This window comes from Callorhinchus milii, unplaced genomic scaffold (assembly GCF_018977255.1).
Source record: "Callorhinchus milii isolate IMCB2004 unplaced genomic scaffold, IMCB_Cmil_1.0 Scaffold1, whole genome shotgun sequence".
Classification (NCBI taxonomy): Eukaryota; Metazoa; Chordata; class Chondrichthyes; order Chimaeriformes; family Callorhinchidae; genus Callorhinchus; species Callorhinchus milii.
Window position 1 is genome coordinate 24,487,015 of NW_024704742.1, and position 27,966 is coordinate 24,514,980.

Genomic DNA, 27,966 nt, shown 5'->3' on the forward strand with positions numbered 1-27,966 from the left:
CTCCAACTAGGCAGCACTCCCCCAGCACCGCACTTGAGGTGGGTCTTTGTGAGCTCAGAAAACTGCCCGGCTTGATTCATAGGATGACCCATACATCTCTAATTTCTGGGGACAGTCCCCAGATGAGGTATTGTGTTCCCGGGGCCAAATTTGCCCCGTCTTGAGGTCAGCAACAAACTGAGCAAGAACAATAACATTCTTAAACCATCGGAGAAATACAGCTATTAACCCAACAAGCTTTTACGTCACTGCCAGCATCAGGAATTTGAAGAGTTCAATTTTTTTATATACAAAGTGTGCCCTGGATTTGGTTTACAAAATATATTCTGGGTATCAAGAGATATGGGGAAAAAGCAGGATATTGGAATTGGCAGGATTAGTTGAGGTACAGATCAGCCATAATCTAATTGAATGGTGGAACAGGCTCGAAGGGCTGAATGGAGATGGGGGTGTGCACACACCCCTCCCTACAACACACCCACATGCACCCTTCCCCACATACACTCACACCCTTCCCCACACACACATAACTCCACACTCACACACGCACACTCATACCCCTCCCCACATACACTCACACACACCCCTTGTCACATCACTCAGACACAAACCCCTCCCCACACACACACACACTCACAAACACCCCTCCCCACACACACACACTCACAAACTCCCCTCCCACATACACACTCAAAGCCCTCCCCACACATACACACCCCTCCCCACACACTCGCAGACACCCCTCCCCACACACTCATTCCCCCTCCTCACACACCCCTTCCCACACATTCACAAACGCCCCTCCCCACATACAACAAGATTATATTTGTATAGCGCCTTTCACGTCAGGAGGATGTCTCAAGGCGCTGGACAGTGCACAGCATCTCAGACCCGAGCTGGGGTCAGGGAGTGGGGGAGCGGAGGGGAAGGGGGGTGGCCGATGGCATGGTCGCAGAGGAGGATGTTGAGGTGGGACTTGAAGGAGGCTAAGGAGGGGGCGAGGCGGAGTTACTGGAGGATGGAAGTCCAGAGGTTGGGGGCAGATTGGCTGAAGGCTCTCCTGCTAATGGTGGGGCGGGTGGGTCAGGGGACATGGAGCAGCCGGAGCCGGCTGAGCGGAGGGAGCGGGTGGGCTGGTAGGGGGTTAGGAGGTCGCAGAGGTAGGATGGGGCGAGGCCATGGAGGGCTTTGTATGTGAGGACCAGAACCTTGTACTGGATCCTCTGAAGGATAGGGAGCCAATGGAGTCGGGCGAGTGGGGGAGATGGGGTCACGGAGTTGGGTGCGGGAGAGGACACGGGCTGCAGAGTTCTGGATTATCTGCAGCCTGTGGAGGGAGGAGGTGGGAAGGCCGACAAGCAGAGCATTTGCATAGTCGAGCCTGGATGTGATGAAGGCGTGAACAAGAGTTTCATACACTCACAACCCCTCCCTACACACCCCCACCCACACACACCCCCACCCACAGTCCTCCCCACACACCCCCACACACACCCCCACACCCCACACCCACATACACCCCCACACACACCCACACACACACTCCTCCCCACACCCACACACACCCACACACACACCCACACACACACTCCTCCCCACACCCCCCCCCCACACACATACACCCCCCACACACACATACACCCCCACACACACCCCCACACACACCCCTCCCCACACACCCCCACACACCCCTCCCCACACAGCCCTCCCCACGTACTCTTACACACACACATCATGTGTGGCCTCCTGCACACACGCCGCCGTCGCTAGGTAACCAGAGGCACACTGCGCTGCGTCACCTCTTTCTTATCGGAGGACTCCTGCTCGCCTCGTTGGCGGATGCGCGAGGCATGCTGGGAGCGCGCCAAACTTCAATCTACAGTTCGTACAGAGGGCGAGAGACAGAGGAGAGGGGGACAGAGGGCAGAGGAGAGGGGGCAGGGGAGAGAGAGAGAGAGAGGGGGACAGAGGGCAGGGGAGAGGGGCAGGGGAGAGAGAGAGAGAGAGGGGGACAGAGGGCAGGGGAGAGGGGGCAGGGGAGAGAGAGAGAGAGAGGGGGACAGAGGGCAGGGGAGAGGGGGCAGGGGAGAGAGAGAGGGCAGGGGAGAGAGGGGCAGGGGAGAGGGGGCAGGGGAGAGAGAGGGGCAGGGGAGAGAGGGGGCAGGGGAGAGGGGGCAGGGAGAGAGAGAGAGGAGGGGCAGGGGAGAGAGAGAGGGCAGGGGAGAGAGGGCAGGGGAGAGGGGGCAGAGGAGAGAGAGAGAGGCCAGGAGAGATAGAGTGAGATAAAGGACAGGAGAGATAGTGTGAGATAAAGGACAGGAGAGATAGAGTGAGATAAAGGACAGGAGAGATAGTGTGAGATAAAGGACAGGAGAGATAGTGTGAGATAAAGGACAGGAGAGATAGAGTGAGATAAAGGACAGGAGAGATAGAGTGAGATAAAGGACAGGAGAGATAGTGTGAGATAAAGGACAGGAGAGATAGTGTGAGATAAAGGACAGGAGAGATAGAGTGAGAGGGAAAAGGGGAGAAAGGGACGGGGGGGGGGGGGGGGGGGGGGGGGAGAGAGAGACCACAGTGTAGAGAGACAGGAGTGGAGGGCAGGGGGGTGGGGGTATAACAGTAACATTGAGAGGGACTGGGCTCTGGCTCAGTAACAGGAGCGGGTCCGGGAGAGGGATCACGATGGTGAGTGAATGAGTGAGGGCTGTCGATGTGGTTCTGTCGTGGGAGAAACCAGGCTTTGAAGCCGTGAACCAGCCCAAAGCATGAACTGTTTACCCAATCCAGTCCGACTGTCACCGTCTTGATTGGAGAAATGCAGTATTTCCTCTGGTAACTCCTGTAAATCAGGTGTCAGCGTATCTCAGTTGGCAGCACTCTTACCTCTGAGTCAGAAGGCTGCAGGTTCAAGCTACACGTCGGGACTTTTGGCTCACAGTCCAGGCTGATACTCCAATCCAGTGTTGCAAGTGTGCTGCATTTAGGGGCTGCGTGGGTAATGTTGCTCCCCAAATCCCAACCCCCTGCTACATTTGAAGACGTATTGTCCTTCAGATGAGATGTCTGCCTGTTCAGGTGGTTGTTATAAAATCACAAAAAGGTGATACTTAATGTGCATTCATCTTTAGTTCCACCACAGTTAAGAGTATTGTTTTCATTTTGATCACCCTATAGGCCATAGAGAAGGTCACTTCACCTATGAGAAGAGACTGAAGAAACTGGAGATTTGGGGGGATATAGTTGCAAGATTTTATAACCAATGCAACGTATTGCCTAGTTATGCACAGAATATAATTTATCTTTTATTTGTTGTCAGACAGCTTACCTAATTCCGGAAAGTATTAGGCACAGGTTGGAAGAGACAAGGCTTGGGGACCCCAGAGTGTGCGTTGGGGTACTGCTGGTGTTTAACTACCTAAGACAGGATAGTTTGCCATTGAAACCGTGTCCAGCAAGCTTTCTCGCTGCTTGTCCAGCTAGGACCACCCTACCCAGAAGGGCTTTGACTTGCAGCAATAGCAGGAGCTGAATGGGATGACTCCTTGCCCCCAGTCCTGCTCTGCCCTGCCAGGTACTGTTGATGAGCCAGGCTGGCTATGCTGTCATCAGCAGTGCTCTTGATGTGGTTCTGATGCCCGCCTGGCTCAGGAACTAGACTACTGAGACCGCCACAGAGGGCTGGCTCGATTACGACATTCCATTGCCATCCATGTCTCCTTGAAGCCAGATCAGCTCCAAGGAGACACCGCTTACCTCCTCCCAAAATTAATCATTCACTTCATGTGGGATATTGCTGTGCACAAGTTTACTGCTGTGTTTGCCTACAATGGATAATCACTATATTTGCTTTAAATTCTGTGAATTGGTTTAAGACATCCTCCCGATATGAAAGGCGCTATGTTAAATGTGAGATTTATTATTTATGTTTGCTCTCAAATTCTTTCTAGTCTAAGAAGAAGGGACTGAGCTTTGAGGAGAAGCGAGCTCGTATGACAGAGATATTTTTTGAATCTGTAAGTAATAGGTTACCTGTTCATAAGCTTATGCTCTGACTATTGATATGTTACATTGCTGATATAGAAGTGTACTGTCAGTTGATATAATGACACACAGCTGCATGGATGGAGATTGGAATTCATTCATTTCTTAGAGTAGCTGCTAAGGAATGGAAGACCAGAACAGTTTAAATGATCAGAGCAGAGGTATTTGAGCACAGTAGATGTAGTGCTATCTGACTGAAAAGTGAGTTAAATGTAAAACCGATTATTTTAACTTTGGGATTTTTATTTCAGTTCCTGATGTAGATGAACTCAGCAACTAAATTTCCTCTACGTCGTTAATATACATTCCACTAGTTGAACACAAAATGATTGAGGAAAATTAGCTAAAAGGTTGTTAAGTTAATATATATTTTAAAAGACAGTAAAAGGTACTGATGGTAACACTCTTAACTTTTTGCCTCAGAATATTTGAAGTATTTCAATTTAATGCGTCACCTCTGGAGACTCCTCTTGATAAGTAGACTGCATAAAATGCCAGCACTGTGTTGAGCCGGGCTGCGCTGTGTTGAGCCGGGCTGCGCTCTCTTGAGCCGGGCTGCGTTGGCCTGCGCTATGTTGGACTGCGCTATGTTGGACTGGGCTGCGTTGAGCTGGCCTGGGCTGCGTTGAGCTGGCCTGGGCTGCGTTGAGCTGGGCTGTGTTGAGCTGGGCTGGGTTTTGTTGGGCTGGGCTGGGCTGTGTTGGGCTGGGCTGTGTTGGGCTGGGCTGTGTTGGGCTGGGCTGTGTTGGGCTGGGCTGCGTTGGCTGGGCTGCGTTGGGCTGGGCTGTGTTGTGCTGGCCTGGGCTGTGTTGGCTGGGCTGGGGCTGCGTTGGGCTGGGCCGGGCTGCGTTGGGCTGGGCCGGGCTGCGTTGGGCTGGGCCGGGCTGCGTTGGGCTGGGCTGGGCTGCGTTGGGCTGGGCTGGGCTGCGTTGTGCTGGCCTGGGCTGCGTTGGGCTGGCCTGGGCTGCGTTGGGCTGGGCTGGGCTGCGTTGGGCTGGCCTGGGCTGCGTTGGGCTGGCCTGGGCTGCGTTGGGCTGGGCTGGGCTGCGTTGGCTGGGCTGCGTTGAGCGGGCCTGGGCTGCGTTGAGCGCCTGGGCTGCGTTGGGCTGGGCTGGGCTGCGTTGGCCTGGGCTGCGTTGGCCTGGGCTGCGTTGGCCTGGGCTGCGTTGGGCTGGGCTGCGTTGGGCTGGGCTGCGTTGGGCTGGGCTGGGCTGCGCTGGGCTGCGCTGGGCTGGGCTGCGTTGAGCTGGCCTGGGCTGCGTTGAGCTGGCCTGGGCTGTGTTGAGCTGGCCTGGGCTGTGTTGGGCTGGGCTGGGCTGTGTTGAGCTGGGCTGGGCTGCGTTGGGCTGGGCTGCGTTGGCCTGGGCTGTGCTGAGATGTATTGTGCTGAGATGTGCTGAGCTGGGCTATGCTGAGCTGTCCTGAGCAGACTCACTTCTTGCTGGCCTTCATAGTGGCCGGGATATCGACTTTGATTGCTTATTTGCTATCTTCTCACGGGATTCATACCATTATAATGCCCACCCCCCCCCTCCCCCTCCCCCCACCCCGGATTAGTCCGGTTTGCCAGGTCCAAGTATATTGCTCTTTAGAAGCCCAGTGAGCTACGTGCAATATGTAGTTGCATTCCTGGAGCAGTGGAACCTTTCATGTTTGACTGGTACTATGTAACACAACTGTTTGGAGCTGTTCTGGGCGATAATAATTTGGTCCTACTCCATTGCAATACAGTGCAACAGATTTATTATTCTGTTTCAGACTCAGGTTTATAGATTACAAGAATGGGACTCTGTTTCAAATTTACTGTGGTTTTGATGCAGTGCCAATACACGACACACGTACAAAATTAGTCTTGAGACTGTCAGCTGACTTGTATGCTATTGAGTGGAACAGTCTTCAGTAATAATACCCTTTCAATAATAGTGATTATTTACAAATAACAGATGAGTGTGTTATGACACGAATCAAAGTTTCAGAGAGCCTGACACCAAATAACAGGTGTCAGCCTGGCTCACTTGGTGGCACTCTCACCTCTGAGTCAGAAGATTGTGAGTTCAAGCCCCACGTCAAGACTTTGAACTGTGATGCAGTGATGGGAGAGCACTGCAATATTGGAGGTACTGTCCTTCAGCTGAGATGTAAATCTGCCTGTTCAGCTGGATGATAAATATCCCATAGCACTATTTGAAAACAGAAAGGAGCTTCTCCTGATATCCTGATTGGAGTCCTGTAGCTCAGTGGTTAGAGCACTCGCTTTGCAAGCAAGACACCTGGGTTCAATTCCAGGCAGAGGGCGAAACCTTGGGCAAGTTTCCTTACTCCACACAGAGCCTAATAATAATCCCTCCAAAAACCCAAAACAATAATAAATTGGTCATTTTCAATCTACGACTGTTTGTGGGACATTGCTGTGCGCAATTGGCTGCCGCGTTCGCCCACAAATATACAGTCAATTCTCTTTACAGTATATTCTGTGAAGCGCTTTGGGACGTCCTCCCGAACTGAAAAGCGCTATATCAAATGCAAGGATTATTATTATTATTATTATTATTATCCTGTCCAACAATCCTTCTAGATAAGATTGGGCATTCGCTTCATGGTTGTTTGTGGGACATTGATGTGTGGAAATTGATTGCTGCATTCCCCCACAAGATACAGTCACTACACTTCAAAGTAATTTCTGTGAAGCAAAGTGAGAAGGTGGTATTTCAACTGGAAGAATTGTCTTATTATGAACCATTTTATTAATTGTGGATGAGCTTTTTCCCCACCACTAACTGAACATGAGCTTCCCACAATATCTTTACAACAAATTGCATTTACTTAGCACTTTTCACGTCGGGATTCGTTAAGTATTGGCTTGGAATACAGTGTGCATGGATCCTATTGTTGGGAATTTTTTCAAGTTGTATGAAGACATCTGCTCGGTTTCTGCCTGAGCTGTTATGCATAATCAATAATCAGGTTCCCAGTCATCCAGGCAGGATTGTAGGCTTGGAAGACTGCAAACCTGTGAGGAATATGGGAACATGAGAGTTGACACTAAAACTGGTCTCTTTTCTCAGAAAGATGTCTTTCAGCTTAAAGACTTGGAGAAGATTGCCCCAAAGGAGAAAGGAATTAGTAAGTAGCAATTTTCTTGTTAGTGTTTTCTACTCTCTTGTGCACTGGAATACTATTTGGTAATTAGCTTACTTTCTGGATGTTTGTTTTTCACCATTAATGGGTACTCTTGATTATTTTTCAGTGTCACAAATAAAGATCAGGGCACAGGGAGATGTAGGGGGTTGCATGCTGTGCTTTCATAACTTGAGTTGGGTATGAATCCAACCCAACCTGATTGCATCAAACATGGACCAGTTTTCTACAGCCAGAACCGTTTAGCTTTGATACTGGCAAATGAGATCAAAGTGGAAATTTTAATTCTGTTGGAAGGGTTGGAAACCCAAGGTCACATTTATCAAGGGATTCAGCATCATAGTCACCCAATGAATTTAAAACATATGTTCCACATATCAATACCGAGTATTGTATTGCACACGCACACTTTGCCATCTGTTTAGGTTCTCTTGGCATCCAGCAATACCACCATTGTTTAGGGAAAAGAGAAGAGATGTGTGGAGTTAGTCATCAGCAACTGATTATTGACATAGTAAACTATAAACAGTTGTGTAAACCTCATTTTAAATAAAACCATTCAGCACTTTTTGTTCTTTGTTACTGCCACTATTCATTGATTCAGTACCTGGTGAAACAACCGCAGAGCACATTTCTATAAATGAGTGTTCTAGCCGCAAGTCACCAAGTGCCATTTATGAAAGAGATGCAGTAGTTTATTAAAGATTACTTGTGCAATGTAAGCTTTCACATGCAATCAAGTCGCAAATCACACTTATATGGGCTGTTTGTTCAGAACTTTGCCGCCCGTATAATTACCCCAATCAAACTCTGTACCCACATCTCACCAGTTCTGGCCAGGCTCCACTGGCTCCCCATCACTGAACGGATCGAATTCAAGTTGCTCATGTTCAAATACCTTCACTCTTTGGCACCTCCCTATCTCTCCGACCTCCTAACTCCCCAGTCCACCTACCAGCACCTCTGCTCGACTGGCACCGGCCTCCTGCTCCCTCCCACCCTCCACACCACCATTGGAGGTCACGCTTTCACCCACTATGCCCCGAAACTCTGGAACACTTTCCCTCAATTCCACTGCCTTGCCCCCTCTGTTCCCTTTTTCAAGTCCCGCCTGATAACCTTCCACTTCAACCGTGCTTATGGCTATCTCCCCCGCGCCCCCCACCCCCCAGCTCGGGGTCAGGCTCCACCACAGTTAAGCGCTCTGAGATGCTACCCTGCATGGAGGGTGCTATATAAGTGCAGGTTGTTGCTGTTTAACATCTGGATAGAAGGATGACACCTCCAGCGATATAGTGCTCTCCCAGTCCTGCCTTACATTGTGTATTGTTAATGTTATGTAATTCAGTTAGGCTATTAACGTTGCAACAACAACTTGCATTTGTACAGTGCCTTTCAAGTAGGGAAATTTCTCAGCACTGTGCAGTACAGTAGCAGGGTTGGAGAGTGGAAGGTGACTATAGGTGCATTGAAAAAGGTGGGTTTTCAGACGAGATTTAAAGATAAAGAGAGGGTGACGTTAGTACAGTTGGGGAGTGTATATGGAAATATTACTGTTGGCAAATTTCAAAAGTTTCTATAAATGTACTTGATAATGGATCTGTCTTGTGCCGTTATTGACAGTGTCAAATTGGAGGTGAATGGTATCTCTTTCAGCATTATAAGAGAGGAGAGTTCAATGTACACTTTGAGTTTGGGCACAACTTATGCTAACGAAGGAATATTCCCAAAGTTAAAAAACATTGACTATAGAATCCTGGCACAAATTTACTGCAATCTTTTTAATGTGGTATAGCTTGTGTGTCAATTTGCTTACCTCCACAATCTGTTGCCTTCGCTTGACTGGCTCCGGCTTTCTGCATGCCCCTTGTGCCCTCCGTTCCACCATTGGTAGCAGGGTTTTCTGCCACTCTGCCCCGAAACTCTGGAAAACTCTTCTTCTATCCCTCCACCTTGCCCCTTCCGTCCCCATCTTCAGGTCGCACCTGAAGACCTTTCTCTTCAACTGGTCACGTCCCCCTCACCCCCCACCCCCTGGCTCGGTGTCGTGCTCTGCCACTGTCAAGTACTTTGGGACACTACCCTGCGTGAGGGGCGCTATATAAATGCAAGTTGTTGTTATACTGGAGGAGTGCTACACTGTCGGGCATTGTCATTTGGGTAAGATATTAAGCCAACGTCCCATCTGCTTGTCCTTAGGTTAAAGATCCCGTTTCACTATTTTAAAAAGAGAAAGAAGTTTCTCCCAGTTTCCTGGCCTCCAATTCTCCGCATGGTTCTTTGTGCAACCTTGCTATGCCACATTTGCCTGCAAAAATAGTCATTACACCTAATAGGGATTACTTGTGAAACAGTTTAAGACATTTTGACATCATAAGGTGCACATCCCTTATAGCACCTTATCATGTCAAAAATTCTTTACATCTGACAATTAACATCAGCTGCTGAGGTGACTAAGTGATATATTTGGCATTTCTGGTTGATTAGGGTTTAGATGGGTCACCAAAAATCTAGTCACAGCTAAATCCTCTCATTTTGTTTTCAGTCCATTGTGATACATTTTTAGCAGGATTACTCTGTGAAGCCGGTGTAAACTCATGATGTTCTTTTACCATTTCAGCTTCCATGTCTGTGAAAGAAGTTCTGCAGAGCCTGGTAGATGATGGGATGGTAGACAGTGAACGAATTGGGACTTCAAATTATTTCTGGGCATTTCCAAGTAAAGCGCTGCATACCAGGAAACGTAAACTGGAGCAATTGGAGACTCAGGTAAAGGTTGAAGTAGCAGCATGGAATTAGAATGGAGCCAAAGGTTTATATTTAAATGACTTTTTGTCACTGTTGAATTTCTAAAGAATAATGAAGTTTGGGGAAAAGGAATAATCAGGATTGGCAAAGTCATTTCATGAAAGCCGGTTTGAACGTTTACGCTTTCACTCGGTTGCTGTTGAATAGAATGTAATTGTGCTCCAATGCATGTAGCAAGTTAGCGCCAATGTACACAGAGTAATTCAACTGTATGCCTATAAAAGGAACAAATGAACTTGTGTACAAGGTTGACTACATCTCTTGTGAATGGATAGTAGACTGGAGGGGTATTGTTTTCTTAACAAATACCAGTAACCCGAAACAGTGAATACCTTGAATATTGCCAATGGAAAATTAAGTATACAACTGATGTGACACTGACTGAAACCCAGCAATGTTGGGATCCGCCTTATACCGATCAATTACAATTGTAAACATTTTTCTTCATCTTTGCAATATAATGTCCTGTTATGATATTGTGCAAAGGTTGCTTTTTTAGTGATCATTGTGGAATGAACTTCATTTAAGTAGCAATTGACAGCACTTATTCAATAGCAGCAGTGGTATTCCTATAGGACTATAGAAACAGTTTTACAATTTTCAAGTCAATAATCAGCAAACCTTGATAACCTGGGTGTCTAAAAATAGTTAAATTCAAATTATTTCTGGGCATTTCCAAGTAAAGGAAATCAATTTATTAAGGAAGAAAAATGTAGGGAAGTGTTTTGTGTTCAGGTGCTACCAACAGTACTAGAAGCGAACCTTAGTACTATGAATACCCATACTGAGAAATCCTCCTTTGCAAAGTGATGTAGGTGGAGCTTCCTCCAGATAGAGAGCATGCAGTGTAGTGTGTAGTGTGTAAAAGAGCATTTCAAAGGACTGACTTCAGTATGGGGAAGCACTCGGTGAGTTCTGGAGTGATTCTGATCCTGAGCTTCCCAAAGCAGGAACAGAGCAGTACTGGCTACTTATTGTTACTATCCCTTCACAGGGTTGGGAGAATGTGGCCAGGCTGAAGCACCTATCTCAGTTAAATTAGGTTAGACTTCAAATGTCTGGCATCCCTTTAGATTTTCTTCTATTTGAGCAAACAGCTTCTTCATTTGGAAAGCTGTCATAGACTGCCACCTAGTAGGTAAATAGCAATGCGGTTGAAATATTCAGAGAACTACATTATTCTTGATTTGTGTATAGAGTAACACTCACATAAGTCTTATCTTCATTAAATCGTATGTCGACCAAGTCGTACATTCACCCTAGTTTCAAATCAGTTTCCTATCAAAACCATTTAGATTTTTTTGCACTACTCGTATTAATCATCTCCTAATTCGTAACGCTGCTCCCCTTACCCTCCATTACTCCCGCATTTACCGGCTGCATTCAGTCACAGTAAATGATGTCCTGACCCATGCGCATTTGGCTGCAATCATCATCAGCATCACCAGTGGAGGTGAACTTGGGCTTGAAAACCTTATGTTTTAAAAATTTATAGGCAGCTGTGTCTAAGAAAGTGTACCTGTCGTGTAATGTTTTCTACCACTAGGTGTCACACGGTCACAAGTCTACTGCTGAACCATCAATGTGCAGTGAATGTTTGCTCGGTGTGGATGGCTACCGTGAAAATACAGTGTTGTGTTTTAACGCTGTGAGCAGTAAAATGTTGATTGTTAATTCCCATTAGCTGCCACATGAGATGGGATGTGTTTAACATGCAAATATGTATTACTAGCATGAGGGTGCTTATTTTAAGGGAAATGATTGATATTTTTTATTGTGCAACATTTGATTCATAAGGATTTTCTCAAGCTTGGTGTATTCATTTTACTGAATAAGAAAAAGCCATCAAAACAATGACTAAGAGCTTAAACAGCAGTGCTCACTCTTCATGTGTTATTAATGGATGCAAGCCTATGAATGCATCATCTTCAGTCCCTACCTCTCTGTGTTCCTGAGTGGTAGAAACACAGATTTGCCCACAGGGTCAATTCTATGCCTAAAGTAGTCTGTCTGGTGGAGCAGAGACGTTCCCCAGAGAGAAAACCAGAAGTTGGATGAGTAGGCACAACCTTTAATGTCCTGTCTCAGAATGAAAGACTGGCAAATGCCTGGAAAGATGGTGCCATGTTCATCATAAAATAATACTTGAGATCTAACTCTGACCCCGCCCTACCTCCCTTGTCTCCCACCCCCAGCTTGGGTGCCCAGCCGTCAGTGTCAAGTACTTTGAGACGTTCTTCCGACGTGAAAAGGGTGCTTTGTAAATGTTGTGTTCCTGGAAGGGAAACACAAAAATATTGCTCACGCAGCCCGTGGACGTTTCTCAAATCTGACATCTGGCCCTCAACTGCCAAAAGGTTGGACCACCCTGACCTTTGATATACAGGGCAACCCTTTTATAATGAAATGTCTTGGATCCAAAAAATGAGTCTTAGCTCCGTGAGAAAAGATGGCTGCTGGTTTTGATTCTGTATTGTCGGGTTTCTGTTGTGGCGCATCTTGTGCACGCATCGTGAGACATAAATGACAAATGTCAGCCTTGCTCAGTTGATAGCACTCTCATCTCTCAATCAGAAGATTGTGAGTCCAAGAACCAGATTAGGACTTTGAGCTCATAGTCTGGGCTGACATTCCACTTCAGTCCTGGGTGAACCCTGCATTGTCAGTGTTGCTGGCAGACCTTTGGGTGAGATGCTAAACAAAGGTCCTATCTGTCTGTTCAGATAGATGTTAAAGATCTCATGGAACTATATAAAAAGAGAAGAGTTTCTCCCGTTTCTTGGCCAACTATTCCCAGTTTTAGAAAAATTGGTTATTCACTTAAAAGTATTTGTGGGACATTGCTGTGCGCAAATTGGCTGTAGCGTTCGCCTACAAATATTCAGTTACCACATTTTACAGAAAACTTTGAAGTGTTTTGAGACATTTGGATGTGATAAGGTTCTATTAGGTGCTTAAATGCATGGATTTTTGTTTTATATCAGAAACGTAATGATCTGGAAAATGGCTATTGTTTAGCATGGGAAAGTGAAGTATGTCATGCTTCTGGTATAACGCAAATCGCACATTAGACTTGTGCTTTAAGTAAACCCACCCTCAAATGTGTTCTAACAGGACCACTCTTAAATGACTTTTAAGACTCTTGCTTTACTGGTTATGAATGAAGTAACTAACAGATGCTGTATTCATTATTGAAAAACATAGATTGAAATCTATTGATAGCAGTTCTCAACACACTCGTTAGTGAAAATATTAAGACCATAAGTGGAACAAACTAAATTGGGATTTGCTAATTAGTCCTCCTTTTTTGTTTGTTGGAATTATTCATTTCCAGTAACTCGATTCAGATCAAACTGTCTGAAACATTGAATCAACAAGTAATTCCGCCATCTAGATAATTTATAATATAATCCTCGCGGATAATCCTGGAGGCGAAGAACAACCCCAGGCTACTGTTTTCCACCACATCCCGACTCCTCCGTCCCCCCCGCCACCCCGCGCAGGTCATCTCCTCCAACCTTCACTGCGAGGAGATGCTGGATTTCCTTGAATCCAAGATCAAGGGAATCCGCTCCGCGGTCACTTCCCCTCCAACTTCCACCCACCACCCACCCCTTCCCTCCCACACTCCGACTCCTACCCATCCTCCCCTACACACCTTCGTACCCGTTTCCCCACCCTCTGTCACTGAACTCATCCTATCCCTAAAACCAACCACCTGCTCCCTTGACCCCATCCCCACTCCACTCCTTATCTCCCAGCTCCATTTTCTTGCCCCACACATCACTGACATCATAAACCTGTCCCTCTCCTCTGGCTCTGTCCCCATTCCATTAAAAACTGCCATCATCACGCCCACCCTGAAAAAACCCTCCCTTGATGCGTCGCAGCTATCAAGCTACCGGCCCATCTCCAACCTCCCCTTTCTCTCCAAGGTCTTGGAAAGAGTTGTCGCCTCCCAACTGCGCTCTTTCCTCTCCACCCATTCTCTTTTTGAACCCCTTCAGTCAGGTTTCCGTGCTGCTCATAGCACAGAAACTGCCCTGGTCAAGGTCACCAATGATATCCTGACTATCTGTGACCAGGGCTCCCTCTGTCTCCTCGTCCTCCTCGACCTATCGGCAGCATTCGATACGGTCGACCACGCTATCCTACTCCACCGCTTGTCCTCCCACCTCAACCTTCAAGGCACTGTCCTTGAATGGTTTAGCTCTTACCTTTCCCACCGTCTTCACTTCGTCTCAACGAATGGCTTCTCCTCCACCCCCCGTACTGTCTCATGTGGTGTCCCTCAGGGCTCTGTCCTCGGTCCCCTCCTCTTCACCCTCTATATGCTCCCCCTCGGTGACATCATCCGCAAACATGGGGTTAACTTCCACATGTATGCGGATGACACCCAACTCTACCTTTCCTCCTCTACTCTCAACTCCACGACCACCGATGTCCTGACAGCCTGCCTGTCCGACATCGAGTCCTGGACGAGAGACAACTTTCTTCAGCTCAACGTGCGAAAAACCGAGGCCCTCCTGATTGGCTCACGTCAGCGCCTCCGCACCTCAGGCGCTGACACCATCAGCATCCAAGGCTGCACTCTCCACCTCTCAAAGCCAGTCAGGAACCTCGGCGTTTTGTTCGACCCTGAGCTGTCCTTTCTCCCTCACATCCGCACCACAACTGGCACCGCCTTCCATCACCTCCGGAATATCGCCAGATTACGGCACTACCTCACCCCTCACGCTGCTGAAACCCTGGTTCACGCCTTTGTCACCTCAAGGCTGGACTATGGGAACTCTCTCCTCGCCGGCCTTCCCGCCACCTCCCTCCACAAGCTGCAGGTCATTCAGAACTCTGCAGCTCGTGTACTGTCCCGCACCAGGCTTCGGGACCACATCACTCCTACCCTCGCTCGCCTCCACTGGCTCCCCATCCCCCAGAGGATTGATTTCAAGATCCTCATCCTCACCTACAAGGCCATTCACGGCCTTGCTCCCTCCTACCTCTCCAACCTACTATCCCCCTACCTACCTGCCCGTACCCTCCGTTCCTCTGGCTCCGGTCTGCTCCACGTCCCCCGCCCCAACCGCCCTACTATCGGTGGTCGGGCCTTCAGCCTCTCAGCCCCGAGGCTCTGGAACTCCATCCCCCAGTGCCTTCGCCTTGCTTCCTCCCTTTCCTCCTTCAAGGCCGGTCTCAAAACCTTTCTCTTTGACCCGATGCCTTCAGCTCCCCTCTCGACTCTCTTCCTCCTCCTCGCTCCCTCCCTTCCCTCCCCTCACCCTGACCATTTCCCCCTCCTCTCTCCCTCCCTTCCCTCCCCTCACCCTGACCATTTCCCCCCTGCTCGGGTCATGACCCAACTGTGCAGCGCCTTGGGACGTCCTCCTGACGTGAAAGGCGCTCTATAAATGGAATCTTGTTGTTGTTGTTGTTGTTGTTTGATTTAGCACTTTATCACGTCTTCGAGACATCTCAAAGCGCTTCAGAATATACTGTAAAGTGAATTGACTATATTTTGTGGGCGAAACGTGGCAGCCAATTGCTCACAGCAGTGTTCCACAAACGGTCATGGTTTGAATGACCAATTTTTAGAATATATTTATTTAGAAGGGATTATTACCCCCAGAAAAGTGATCTGCCAATCGACTGATAACCAGGTTCCTACTTACTGCTAAATAAACAGAGGCGTGTGGTGTATGGAAATTTGCCCAATATTTTGCCCCACCCAGGACACAAACCCAGACCCCCTCTCCTGCGAGGCGAGGGCTCTAATCACTAAGCTACAGGACTCCACCTTTCAATCTTCATTGATATATCATTCTGTTATAGACTATACTTCTAATTGAATTTTGAGTAAAAGGAATGGCCAACAAATGGACGATCTTCTGAATTCTAGTTCTGCTAAAAATTCTGGATGATAGAGCTTTACAACCTGCTGGATGAGTGTTCCTAAGAAACTCCCTCTCCTCAGGCACCACAGATGTTAGCTGAACGCTGTTGGGGTTTTGTTACAAAACATTTTCCTGAGAATGAAGATATCAATCTGTTAGCAAAACACTTGGTGTATTTTCAAAACCCAAGCACACAAGCTGTTAACCCATTCAGGACTTTTAACTGTTCTTTGAACCGTTAACCAATTCAGGACTTTTAACAGTTCTGCAAGTTAGCAAGTTCTGCTAAGCACAAAAGACACTGCCTTATTTCACTAGCCAACTAGAAGCATACATGCTAAAAAGTTGAAACAATAACTGCAGGTTTTCATTTGATAGATTTAAAATTTGACAAATGAAAGCATAATATGCAAATAAAATTAACTGAACAAAATGTAATTTATTTGATCTGCTGCTGTTTTGCACATAGACTATGCACAAACAAAAATACTGTATTTTAAAATGAGGGTTTCAACATTGCACAAGAATTCTGTTGATAATCCACTAATGTTCGGTGATGGCCTACAAGGTGATGGGGTTACTATAGTGAAAAATGGATCTGTATCAACACAGAGAGCAGTAAAACATGTCAGTTACAATGGGGAGAAGTGTTCATTTCTAAATTACCACTCAGACTTCTTTCTTGACTAAGATGCTGTACATTGTGGCCTGTTGACAATGTTCATTGATAACAGGGAAAGTATTTAACTGAATGAATTTCAGGACAAACTCAAGGGCAAGTGATTTATATTTATGAATTTATTTTATAGAGGAAGTTTAACTTCAGTGAACCCTATTCAACATTGCTTTGAAAAATTTGAATTAAAATATTTGCATATGAGTGTCTTAAGGGACGAGGAGGTCGGGAAAGTACTTTCTGTTTGAATCAAGAATGAATCTTGTATAATAAGAGTTGCGTTTAGTTTAGGTTCTGATCTAGAAACCAGTCTTGACTCACTGAACCCCTGAAGAGCTGAAAACGTGAATCAATACTGTACTTTTTCCCAGACTAATTTCTGGGACCTTCGTGAATACCGAGTTCAGAGGTACCTTCAGCAGCAGAGTGTTTATAAAATGTATTGCTGTCTAAGTTTCTAACTTTGCACAATATTTTTCAGGAAACAATAGACTATGGCTTCTAATATTTGTGTTGATATAAATAAAGCTCACGATTCCCAACTGTCAAAATACTGGTAGTATTACAACTTTCTATAACTTTTCAAATGTGGTGTTTGTTGGTGACTTTTTAAAAAAAAAAGTAAACAACAACCAAGCATTTCACACAAGTTACTAGAATCCTGAGCTTTGGAGTGTGTGTGTGTGTGGGGTGGGGGGGGGGGGGGGGGGATGGCGGTGGGGGAGAGAGTCAGAATGGCTGAAAGCTTGTCCACCATAGTGGAGCGAAGCGGTTGAGGGAAGTGAAACAAGCCAGTGTTTGCTGAGTGGAGGGAGTGGAGTGACTGGGCAATATGGTAGGAGGGATAGGATGGGGTGAGCATATGGACGCATTTGAAAGTGAGGACAAGAATTTAATCCCTTGGGCGATGGGCAGCTGGTGGGGCTGAAAGAGGATGGGGATGATACGCTCTGATGTGGGAGAGGACACAGGCTGCAAAGTTCTGGGTGGTCTGCAGCTTATATAGGGAAGAGTAGGGAAGCCTAGTGAGAAGGATTCGGATAGTCGAGTCTGAAGGTGATGAAGCTGTGGATCAGGATCTCAGCAGCTCAAGGGAGGGTTGCATCATGGCAGAGATGGGTGATGTGCAGATGAGGAAAGGCAGAATGAGTGAGTCCCTGGTTGTAGGGTTTGGGGAAGGGGATCGAACGGAGATTCCACCTCAGCTCTGTGAGATCGAGTGAGCATCCATACAAGTCGACACAACCATCCCCTGAGGTGAGGAGGTGCTGCCTGGAGTCAAGCAGGAGAGCCTCAGTCTTGTCTATGTTGAAATGTAGAAAGTTAGAACTCATCTTGGACTTGATGTCTGACAGACAGCAAGCAATCAGAACAGCAGTCATCCTGGAATCCAGGATAGAGGCACTGCAAGGAAAAGTTGATTCCCAGAGCTTAACCTCTGAGTTTCCTTGAGCTAATGCCTAAATATAAAAATAAAGCTCACGATTCCCAAAGTTCACATTGTTGATAAACAATTCTTGTCTGTCTCTCTGTAAATCTGCTGTCTGACTTTCTCTCTCTCGTCTTCCAGTTTGCTGAAGTAAGACAACGAGAAAAAAATGTACAACAAAGTACTGAGAAAGCCAGAGTGGGACGCCAAGATACAGTAAGAACCTTTTTATAATATTGAAACTTGATTGCACATATGGAAATAATGTTTTGGTGGTATGTAAGAATATGCTAGTTCTCTATTCCTGGTTCTCATACTGTTTCAGTTAAGAGTTTCTAGATCAAGTGCCTGAAGATTTCCACCATTTCTGAAGCATTTTATACCTGCACAGAATACTAATTTAAAAGCTGGTGTCTTGTGATGATTCACAATAGGACAGAATCCATTAGACACTTACTAATCATTAAACATTGTGATGTTCAAAAGTGATGTGGAAGTGTTCGATGTGGAGTGTGCAAGCTGACTTGATTGAAATGAAAATGCTTACTTTATGCAGTGGAATTATCTACTAAAATGGAGGCAGTCCCCTAGTCAATATGTCATTGAAAAGAGCTGCATAGATACTTTGGCAGTAAGGGATATGGAGGAAATGTGGAGAAATAAAATCTGCTATGATCTAATTAAATGCCAGAACTCACTTAATAGGCTGAAATCAAGCCACTATATATACTACATTAAATCTTGTGAAGTGCTTTGAAACATTTCGACGACATGATAAGGCACCATATCTAATGCAAGGCCTCTTATTACTGAAATGGCTATTTAATAATATATATACTATTAATGTTGCCTATAAAATAATAAACATTTTCAGCACAGTATAACATGAAAGAATGAAGTATTTGGTAGCACAATTCTTCTCTGGATAATATGATATTTTGTCAACGCCATAGAGAGATTACAACGTGAGAACAAGGATCTTCAATTTGATCCCCTAAGGGATGGGCAATTAGTGAAGTTGTGCAAGAATGGGTATGATAGGCTCAAGGAACATGATGTAGGAAAGGACATGCCTGCAGAGTTCTGGATAGTCTGCAGTTTGTGTAGAGAGGAGTTGAGTCTGGAAAGCAGGGCATGGAATAATCAAGCTGGACATGGGGAAGGCATGCCTTGTCAGCCTGGGAAAGAGGTCGTGGGAGAGACATGTGTTGTGGAGGAGAAGGAAAACCGAGCAAGAGAGAGCACAGATGTAGAGTATAAATAGCAGTCGGGTATTCAACAAGATACCAAGGTTCCATGCTGGCTCCATGATGTGCATTCATGTATATCGATGCAGTTATTGCCTGAAGTCAGAGTTGTTCATCAAATCAACAACAATTTGCATTTGTATACTACCATTCAAGCGGGGTAGCTCTCGGAGTGCTTAAAAGTGACAGACCCTGAAGCCAAGCCGGGGGAGGGAGGAGATGACCATAAGTACAGTCAAAGAGCAAGGTCTTCAGATGTGATCTGAAAATCAAATCAAGCCTGAATGTGGAGGTTAACCAGAAAAAAATTAAATTGGTCATTCACCTCAAGGCTGTACGTGGGGTACTGCTGTGCCTAAATTGACTGTCATGTGCATTTGCTTGAGGTCTCACAGCCCTCCAGAACCACATTCACTCCTCAGTCAATTTGTATTCATGAGTCTGGACAGTCCTGCCCTCACCGAAGGCGATTGTGATCCACTCTCCTCTCCAGGCCTCTGACTAGTTAGTTTAGCATCGGATTAAGAAGCAAGGATCTTGGAGGAGAACCATATAGTGAATGGACCTGCAGCTTATGCACCAGGAGCTCGATGGTTCCAGTAGCAGTCGTGCGAGTTTGCTGGTCTCAGCCGAGGCTGTATGGGGAGCCCTTCCCAGAATTTGGGACGAGAAGACCAGCTAAGGTGACTGCCCCTGGCCCCTCTACAGCATCCTTTACTGGATTCACTTGTGTTTGGCAACCAGTGGAGAGAGTTCGGCCTCACAATCAAGTGGCCAGGTAAGATTCATTGGCAAAACTCACACAATGGCCCCTTGGGCAGGCTACTGGAGGGCGATCAGCTCCTGTGGAGACGCACACCAATATGAGGAGACCAGCCAAAGAGCAGAGTAACATACTCCAATAGGGAATAAACTAGAAAATTAATTGGCATACCATTTTTTTTTTAAAAAAGGCAGATCTTCCAAGTACTTGTGCATTTACTCACTAACCTATCGAAATAGCTTTATTTATAATTCAATAAAATTGCTGGAAGCTGCTTGCAGTGCACTGAGGGTTCTACTTTAAACACCCAATAAAATACGAGCGGTATGTACCCTGTTCTCGTTTTCCCAGAAATGTTTACTGTTTGAAACTCAAATTTCTTAATAAAGTAAATATAGAGGTTTTAAAAATGTAAGGGAAAAGTTACCCAGCATTCTTGTTCCTGATCACTATGTAGTATATTGACTTCAAGTGAGAACTGGATCAGGCCTACTTGCAAGTTTGCTGGTGATTGAATAGCCCGCCAGCACTCACTGTCCAGAGGATGAAAAATGGCCATTTGGGAATGAACTGAAGATTTAGTGCAAACATATAGAGTAGAAACGAAAGGGAGCTTTCAGGAGATGAGTTGGAGAGGATAGAATAGCCAGTACAGTCTAAGGGTAGGGAGAAGACTGTGCCCATATCTGGATTATGATGCAGCAAAGAACTTGTGTTTGTTTTGCTTTGATGTCTTGAGTGAGTAAAGAACCGTGCACGGTACATCTCCCTCGCCTGTGAAAGCCAAAATGATTTAAATGTATTTGCTGGCGCCAAGGGTTCTACTCATTGGATGCAAACCAAAACAATTAAAATGAGGGGCTGTAAACCTTCCAGGGTTTGTGGTCCTTTTGAAATGCATCACTAGGAACACCCACAGATTTGGCATCTGACCCTGCAAAATGAGGTCACGTTTAAATATAGATCTTGGATAAGAAGATTCAGCTCAGATGTGCACTAGTCCTAAAACAGGTTTGCATCCATTCTCTTGCCAACCAAGAAATGCAAATTTGCATTTATTTGCAAAGCAATTGAAATGGGCATCCCGTTTTAAATTTTGAAGGAATTTTAAAAAATTGGCGGTCAAATATTAAATGTGGAAAGGTGGATTTTGGAGACGGAGGGAAATACTTATACTTGTGCTTTATGCTGGGCATCCAAACCAAAAAAGCTATTATACAGAAAATTAGAGTTTCAAGAAAACCAGGACAATGAGCCTACAGAGCCTCCCAGTACACTGCTCTGAAACAGCTAAATAACAAAACTATTTTCCACATCAACACATCTTGTTGTGTGCAATTGGCTGCTGCGTTTCATCCACAAAATATACAGTCAATTTACTTTACAGTATATTCTGTGAAAAGCTTTGAGACATCTTGAAGATGCAAAGATTATTTTTTTTGAGCAAATTGTGGCTCTATATTTTGTCTAATGAAAATGGAGTTTGATTAGATTGCACTATTCAACCCTTCCAATTCTAATGGATCCTTTGTGCTTTAAAAATACATACCTATCTTGCTTCATAAACACCAGCAACCTTTGTTTACATATTTGTGCTCAAGTTTAAGTTAGCTCAATCTTGGGGAATGGAAAAGATTTCCTAGTTTAGTCATCCATTGCAACTATTCTTAAGTCAGATGGCAAAATATAGAATGAAGCTTGTTAATTTACCCCCTCCCCATCCATGTGACTTACACCAATACCAGTAGACCAGCTGTTTCTCATGCCAGCCGCTTTTAAGTCTGTAAATGAGATTCACCTTTCATTGACAAATTGTTGGCAGTTTTGTGCAGTACCGACAGGATTGAAATAATTTCAGTTCTTCATATTTGGGACCTTTCAATTGACAGGCAGAATAGATTTTAAAAGCATCATCTAGAGAGAAAGGGCAGCGTTGTAATTCACTGAAAGTTTTTTTTAAAATTCAAGTTATAATTTAGCAACGGTTCTAAAGAGAAAGTAAAACTAGATGAAACTAACACTAATAGTGAGTTTTCAATGTGAGTAGTAAGTGCACAGCTGGGTGTTACTGAGTCATATAGAAGTTCCTGTCTTCACAATCTTGTTTTGTGTTGAGTTATTTAATCTCATCTGAGTCTGGTGGGGGATTGATTGCAATTAGCCTCATTGATCCTGGGATAAATGAGGGAGAAATCTTAACAGATTTCTTAATAATCCCACCAACCCTTGGGAATCTATACCCAAGCATGAGCAAATAATTCTTAGGAGTCCTAGATTTTTTAAAAAAATAGTATTTTAATTGTTTTAATTTTATTTGTATGAAAATTCTCCATCTCATAATTGTAGCATGCGACTAACAGAATCGTCGAAGGCAAACTAGATGGACATTGGTCTTTTGTCATTCAGCAGTTCCTATGTTCCTATAATTGTAGTTGAAATCTTAAATATTATCCTGTTTCTCACTTTTTGTAATCTGATACTTGCTGATCACCTCAGTATAATCTATCGGGGGAAAGAAGGAACTGCAGCAACCCAAAGAGAGATAATATATTGAATTATGTTACATACTGAGACCATTTCATGGCCTGTCATCATTAAAACATGGATAAGTTTTGCATGTAGTTCATATCAGAGAATCATGCGTTACTAACCACTGGCACAGCACCTTCTACACCACCTTGTGACTGGCACATAAATGTGTTGATAATGGAGACTGAAATCTAATGTAGGTCATTCTGTCCTTATAGTAAATGCTTGATTGCTTTAGATGTAGGTCATGTTTAGTGAGTTTAGTGAAACCCAGTGCTTGCTTTTCTGAAGGTAATTATTCTGTTTTTCTCAAGGTAAATTTTCACTCAAAACATGGCAACAATATTGCATCATGAGTTTTATATCCACTGTTTTTTTCAATGAGTTGCTTTCAAAGTGGTTTATAGAAGTGCAAGCTTGCAAAGCTCCAAGGAAGTTGTTGTTTGTTGCCACTGCCTATTATGATGTCTCATGTCAAGGTGCAATTGAGAGCCGTGTGTGTAGCTGTTCAGTTTCTAGGTGAGACCTTTTTGAACTAATTCAACTCTGTTCACTCCTCAATTGTAGGGTTGAGAACAGTGCTGCTCACAAATACTGATCCAAAGCAGATATTAATCTTGGGCATGGACGAGTGTGTTGTCTAGAAAAAGAAAAGTTGAACACAGGCTGATTTTCTCCAAACTGATATGGCAGATGACTTTGTAAATGTTGTGTAGCAGAGTACATTATGTGCTAGAGACTGTGGCGACGGATAATGGGAATTGTATGAATTTTAATTCCACTCATCAAAAGTTTAGTTGCAGCCATAACTGACCCATGGTAAAAGGGAGGAAAATGGAAAATTCACTTTGAGCTGACTTTTTAATTGTCAATGTATATAATAAAATACATTGCAGATAAAATAAAATACACAATGTAGTGTCAGCATCAATGAAGATTGTAACAAAAAAATGCATTTAATGTAGCTCCTTCCACGTCAGGAGGATGTTTCAAAGCATTTCACAGATTTTACTGTAAAATGTATTTTACAGCCATTTGCACACAATGTTCCACGAACAACCATGAAGTGAACGGCCAGATTTTCATCTGGTAGATTGTCTTGTCAGGACCCAAGGAGAAACCTCCTTCTCTAAGTGACGCTGTGACATCATTAATATCCATTTGAACAGGCACAAATGGGACATGAGCTTGTCTCATTAGAAAGGCAGCACTTCCAATAATGTGGCACACTCCCAGCATTGTCCTTGATTATCAGCAGGACCGTGAGTTCAAAGAACCAACTTGAGCCCCAAAATGTTCTGATTCGGAGATGAGAATGTTACAGCTGAGCCGGGCTGATCTCTATATAAACTGGGCTTAAATGTGAATTTATGATATGTAAAAGCAATTGCTCTTAAATGTATATTTGCAGTTTTGTTACTTGTCAAATTGTAAAATTGTATGACAATGTTCTCAAAAATAGGAAAATCGTGCAGCTGTGTTAAAAGAATATGCAGCACTTCAAAAGCAGAGGAATCATTTGAAAGCAGAGCTGGAGAAATACCAGGAATGTGACCCACAAGTAATTGAAGAAATGCGTAAGTAGCTAGCATATAGTCCATTCAGGTTACCTGACACTACCATGCAATTCTTGTTAAATATTTTGATATTCTATTCATTTTAAATTGATGTTTAGAACATAAGAACATAAGAATTAGGAGCAGGAGTAGGCTATTCGGCCCCTCGAGCCTACCCGGCCATTCAATAAGATCATGGCTGATCTTTTCTAACTCCACCTACCTGCTTTATCCCCATATCCCTTAATCCCTTTATCCAAAAGAAATCTATCAATTTCAGTCTTGAATATGTTCAAGGACTGAACATCTACAGCCCTTTGAGGTAGAGAATTCCATAAATTCCCTACCCCTGAGTGAAGAAGTTTTTCCTCAACTCAGTGCGAAAGGGCTTACCCCTAATTTTAAGATGGGACCCCTGGTTATAGTTTCTCCAACCAGGGGAAAAAGTCTCCCACTATCTATTCTGTCGTGCCCCTTTATAATCTTATAGGTTTCTATAAGATCACCTCTCATTCTTCTATATTCTGGAGAATATAGGCCTAAATTGCTCAACCTATCCTCATAACTCATCCCCCTCATCCCTGGTACCAACCTGGTGAATCTACATTGTTGCCCCTCCAAGGTGAGTACATCCTTTCTTAAGTAGGAAGACCAAAACTGCACACAATACTCTAGGTGCGGTCTTACCAGGGCCCTATACAGTTGCAGCAACTTCACTACTCTTATATTCTAACCCTTTTGTAACAAATGCCAACATACCATTGGCCTTCCTAATTGCTTGCTATATCTGCAAACTAACGTTTTGTGACTGGTGAACAAGGACACCCAAGTCCCTCTGAACTCTAACACTATCTAGTCTCTCCCCTTCTAAAAAATAATCTGCTCTACTGTTTTTGCCACCAAGGTCGATAACTTCACACTTCCCTACATTATACTTCATCTGCCACCTATTTTCCCACTCACCTAGCCTATCTATAGCTCACTGCATTTTTTTAATGTCATCCTCGGTGTTTACTCTCCTAGTTTAGTGTCATCCGCAAATTTGGATATATTAAGTTCGATGTCCTCATCTAGATCTTTGATGTAGATTGTAAATAGTTGAGGCCCAAGGACTGATCCTTGTGGCACTCCACTTGTCACATCCCGCCAATCTGAGAAGGACCCGTTTATCCGTAATCTTTGTTTTCTTCCCGTTAGCCATTCTTCAGTCCATGCTGATATATTCCCCTGAATTCCATGGGCCCTAATCTTGAGGATCAACCTTTTATGCAGCACCTTATCAAATGCCTTTTGGAAATCTAAATACATTACATCCACTGATTCCCCCCTATCTAATCTACTTGATATGTCCTCAAAAAAATCAAAAAAAATTGTTAAGCATGACTTCCTTTTTGCAAAGCCATGTTGACTCTGTCTAATCATATTGTGATCCTCTAAGTATCCCACTACGATATCCTTAATTAAGGATTCTAGAATCCTTTAAATCTCACTTTAAAATTAAAATAACAGTACATCTAACAAATTGCTGATGGACTGTTGGGCTCTTCTGTGGAAACATTACTGAACTTCCTGTTCATATTTAGGCTTTACATTTTCAATGACGTTTCGCAGGACCCAATGTGTACCGTGGGTTATCTATATTTTCAAAGATATCGCTGGCAACAAGTTTATGTTCTTCTCACTTGAGCACCATATGTTCCAGGAAGTATGGCGTTGTGTTTTTTTGTAAGTGATGCTCAATGACTCAGATCATCACTGATTTATTTGTTTAGCCTGATAGTTTAGAACATGTCTTCGTTTGTTAAGGAGGATAGTTATGCTTGGTTTACTTTTCCATTTGGTCTTTATCAAGGTACAGCCATTATAAGGTATAGGGAAAGGGTAGTGGAGCACAATATTTTACATTCAGCTTATTTTTAAAGGAAAACGACGTCAAGCTGCATGTTTAGCTTATGTAACTCTTCTTGAATTCTATCAGTTTTACTCCTAAAACATTTATAATTTATAAATAACAGAATTAGTAAAAAGGCATACCTATTACCACAAAGAAAAATATAAATCTTCTGAATCTTGAGGAATGGAGGCTAGGTTTAAATAGAAATTTGGAATCTGGAATGATATGCTGGAGTTTTTGCTTCATTAGTCTTAATTTATTTTTTCCTTTGTGGTAATAGATATGTCCTTTAATAAATCTGTTATTAATACGTTATAGGCATTTTAGGAATCAAGGAGTCAGTGGGAGTGAAGTCCATGATGTGTATAGATTTTTCACAGTCCAGAAGATATAAGGTTAATAAGCTGAGTAGCCTTTTGTCGTTCCATCTGAATTTTATACAAGTTGTTATTATAGAAAGCAAATGACACTGAATGTGAGGCTTTTAAAAAAAAATCTTGTAGACTGGCAATTCAATACAATCGTTTAATACAGGATGTGTGGTATAAATCTGTCTAAATCTAACGTGGTCTAAATCTGAATGCACAGGACTATTATCCTGGTCAATATAAGTTTCTGTCGATAGATTAAACCACTGTTCAGCATCTATCATAGTACTATTTTCTTGAGTGCAGTTAATGCAGTCATTCTGAATATGACTTTTGTATTTATTGCAGGGCAGTTCAACAAAATTGCAAAAGATGCAGCAAACAGATGGACTGGTATGTTGCAGAGGACTTCCTTTTTACAGTCATTCTGATTGAATATTTGCTTTGCTTTTTCTTCCCTTCCCCTTCCAAATTCCGCATGATTGCAGGCTGACCTCTTTGAAATTAACTGTAATTTCTCTTGAATTCTACAGATAACGTGTTTGCTGTAAAGTCCTGGGCAAAGAAAAAATTTGGATTCGAACAGAATCGCATTGATAAGACTTTTGGAATTCCAGATGATTTTGACTACATTGAGTGATGATCTTAAACTGTCCAGACCCATCTTACTGATAGTTCTGAGTTTGTATCAAACTGTTACGCTTGTTAAGAACTTTTAATTTTAGAGACCTTGGCTTTGACATGGTCTTGCAGAGCTCACTCCTGCTTGAGACAAGATCTTCCACTGCTACTACTTGTATATGTGTTCACAGAAGAGAATTACCTTGTGAGGATAGTAAAAACAAATTGACCTGATCTACATATGACAATGCTCTTTGGACTTGTTGAGTGGAAATACTGATTTGAAACTAGCTGAGTACTGAGAAAGAGAGTCCTAAGATTCCTTCTATTTGTTAGTGCCAAGTTTCCGTAGTTTATTGTTCTTTCCTGTTGTATAACATACCTTTGTCTTGGAGCTTTGGACCAAGATATGTGGAGTTATTGGTGTTTAAAAACTCTGAGTCGGAAAGTTTTGGGTCTTGGAATCACACAGTCTAAGCCGACACTCCAATGTGTTGCTGGGAGTGTTGCATTGTTTGCATTGGGTGTGTCCCATCGGATGAAACGTTAAACCGAGGTCTCATCTAACTGTTCCGTAAGTCGTTAAAGATCCCATGGCACTATTCGAAAAGAGAAGGGAGTTTCTCCCGGTGTCCTGGCCAACAATCCCCAAAATAAAATTGGTCACTCACTCCATGGCTGTTTTTGGGACACTGCTGTACACAACTGGTCTCCGTGTTCTGCCCACAAAATGTACAGTAAATCTACTTTAAAGTATATCCTGCGAAACGCTTTGAAACATCTCAACGACGTGATAAGGTGCTACATCAAATGCAAGGATTATTATTATTATAAGTTAATTTTGTATTATAAATGAGAAATCTATTACTATAATTGTATACTGTCTTAATAAAATGCCGCCCAATTTTTTGCTGTTGAATAAATAATTGAACTGTTTGACTCAAAAGCTGTCCAAGGTAATTTCTGTTAATATATAGAGAAAATCCATCAATCCAAAAATAATAT

At 44.0% G+C, this 27,966-nt stretch overlaps 1 protein-coding gene across 2 annotated transcripts; it reads left to right on the forward strand.

Moving 5' to 3' along the window:
* The first annotated feature begins 2,574 nt into the window (after positions 1-2,574).
* On the forward strand, positions 2,575-27,510 carry mnd1 (meiotic nuclear divisions 1 homolog (S. cerevisiae)). Of its 2 annotated transcripts, none has more exons than XM_007903989.2 (8): positions 2,575-2,688; positions 3,951-4,016; positions 7,110-7,167; positions 9,803-9,951; positions 18,125-18,199; positions 23,985-24,099; positions 26,689-26,733; positions 26,874-27,510. In XM_007903989.2, the coding sequence occupies exons 1-8, from the start codon at positions 2,686-2,688 to the stop codon at positions 26,978-26,980; spliced, it is 618 nt and encodes a 205-aa protein (XP_007902180.1). In that variant the 5' UTR covers positions 2,575-2,685; the 3' UTR covers positions 26,981-27,510. The 2 variants fall into 2 exon arrangements, with proteins under 2 accessions (XP_007902180.1, XP_042193412.1); XM_042337478.1 differs by having other exon boundaries at positions 26,694-26,733; positions 26,874-26,922.
* Positions 27,511-27,966: the final 456 nt, after the last annotated feature.

What these genes read in the sequence shown, in the direction of transcription:
- mnd1 (XM_007903989.2), top strand. An exon ending in TGGAGCAATTGGAGACTCAG is followed by an intron (nt 9,952 to 18,124) that starts GTAAAGGTTGAA and finishes CTCGTCTTCCAG; the next exon opens with TTTGCTGAAGTAAGACAACG. An exon ending in ACAAGTAATTGAAGAAATGC is followed by an intron (nt 24,100 to 26,688) that starts GTAAGTAGCTAG and finishes TATTTATTGCAG; the next exon opens with GGCAGTTCAACAAAATTGCA.